The sequence below is a fragment of the Poromitra crassiceps genome, assembly GCF_964638095.1.
Source record: "Poromitra crassiceps genome assembly, contig: HAP1_SCAFFOLD_865, whole genome shotgun sequence".
NCBI lineage: Eukaryota > Metazoa > Chordata > Actinopteri > Beryciformes > Melamphaidae > Poromitra > Poromitra crassiceps.
The window spans coordinates 3,078-5,000 of NW_028151544.1; the positions used below are offsets into that span (position 1 = coordinate 3,078).

Sequence of the window (1,923 nt, forward strand, 5' to 3'; positions counted from 1 at the left end):
TGCTTCCCAGAGACAACCAGTGTAGAGCAATAAATATGTCATCAAACAAACCAAATGATATCCATCATATCAAAGATATACAAGCCTGATTTGATATCAGATTTTTAATCATAGTCAATATATCAGTGTTGTGTCAGTCATGATGTCATTTCACATGTTAATTTGGCTAACTAAAGCCATCTTACCACCTCTGTGGTGTGTCCCCTCCCCCCCTCCTCCCTCCTCCCTCCTCCCTCCTCCCTCCTCCCCCCTCCTCCCTCCTCCCTCCCTCCTCCCTCCTCCCTCCCTCCTCCCTCCTCCCTCCTCCCTCCTCCCTCCTCCCTCCTCCCTCCTCCCTCCCTCCTCCCTCCTCCCCCCCTCCTCCCTCCTCCCTCCTCCTCCCTCCTCCCCCCTCCTCCTCCCTCCTCCCTCCCCCAGAGGAGCCGGCAGACTGGGAGAAGGAGCTGCAGCAGGAGCTCCAGGAGTACGAGGTGGTGAGCGAGGCCACAGACAGAGACGAGCAGTGGGACCAAGAGATCGAGAAGATGCTCCAGGCTGACAGCAGCTAGGTTGAAATGTTGAAAGGTTTTGGGTCGTGGCTGGGCTTGGAGAACCCAGCGTACCCAAAGAAGCGTGATGACACGGACAACTTAGCCGAGGAGCGAGAAGAGAAGGTGGTCCAGGCACAGAACGAGGTAAACAAACAGCAAGCAGCCCAGGAAGACGAGCCAGCAGCCCGCCAGGAGAACTCCGAGCAGCCGGGGAGAGGACTGGGCGGTAAGACTACCCTACGTGCTTCTTAATCATCTCTCTTTTAGATGTGGAACTCGTCATCAGTTAGTCAGCCTTGCTGTCCTCCATAAAAATGCCAGGTGTAACCTTATGCATGAAGATAATGCCATTTGGTGGAAGCAAATATGGTATAAGTGCATTACAGTATGTTGTGACTCTTGTGAGCATGGGTGGCCCCAGTGGGAATCAAACCAACAACCATGACAGTGTTAGTAGTGCTACTGAGCTACGTTACACAACCATAGGTCCATTTAAATAAACTGCATTCTGTTCTGCGTGCTCCCCCTGTGTCGCTGTAGCAATGTTTTGATGACAGGTCTGCTACACACAAGAAACCTTTTCATCAAAGTACTGCACAAGTCAGAGTCGAGTAGCAAGTCACCAGAACAAAAAGTCAAGTCTCAAGTTTTCTCTTCATGCATCAAGTCAAGTCTCATGAAGCCCTAATCCCGTCCTCTCCCTCCTCTCTTTGAAGACTACATCTTCAGTTTTGCCACCAATGCCACCAAGAAGATATCAGAGTCTGTGGCAGGGACCGCTCAGACCATCAAGAAGAGCGTGGAGGATGGAAACATCGACGGCATCATAGACAAGGCACGCTGCTCTCTGCTTCTTGCACGGCGACATCGTCAACAATTTGTATTGTCCTCATATTCACATAATATTCTTCATGAGGCAAATGGGACACCCTGATGATGTACCTTGATAAATGTAGTCTATTGTAGTGGTTTCCAAAGTCTGAGACTGTGGGCCTCCCCTCAGAGAAAGCTACCCCTCCTACACACACTCGATAATTAATTGAGCCAAGATAGCCTGATATTGCTGTAGCTTGTTTGACATACTTCAGACGACACCAATACATAAAAATACCTGTCATAAGGTCTGCCTGAAGGAATTATTTGTTTCTGACTCTGGGAAAGTGGGGAAAACTGTAAAATTCCCAAAACTACTGATTATCTTAACTATTTCTTTAACCAAATCACACAAATTTAGACTATTCTAGGTTTAGGTTTAGGTTCTATGTGATCTCCTTTTGAGATATCTTTTTCCACTTCCATTCACTGAGCCTCCCCTGAAACTGTCTGGAGACTCCCTGGGGAGGCCCGCCTCCCACTTTAAAAACCTCTGGTCTATTTATTGATTCAATTTTTA

General features: G+C 48.4%; 1 protein-coding gene across 1 annotated transcript in view; it reads left to right on the forward strand.

Moving 5' to 3' along the window:
- Positions 1–554: 554 nt before the first annotated feature.
- LOC310771602 (synapse-associated protein 1-like) overlaps positions 555–1,923 on the forward strand; it is a gene marked incomplete at both ends in the record, with an annotated part of 5,928 nt that continues 4,559 nt past the window's right edge. Inside the window, 2 exons of the mRNA XM_083664180.1 lie at positions 555–756; positions 1,247–1,365. Coding sequence (XP_083520306.1) covers positions 555–756; positions 1,247–1,365 — 321 coding nt within the window. The remainder of the gene's footprint in view (positions 757–1,246; positions 1,366–1,923) is intronic.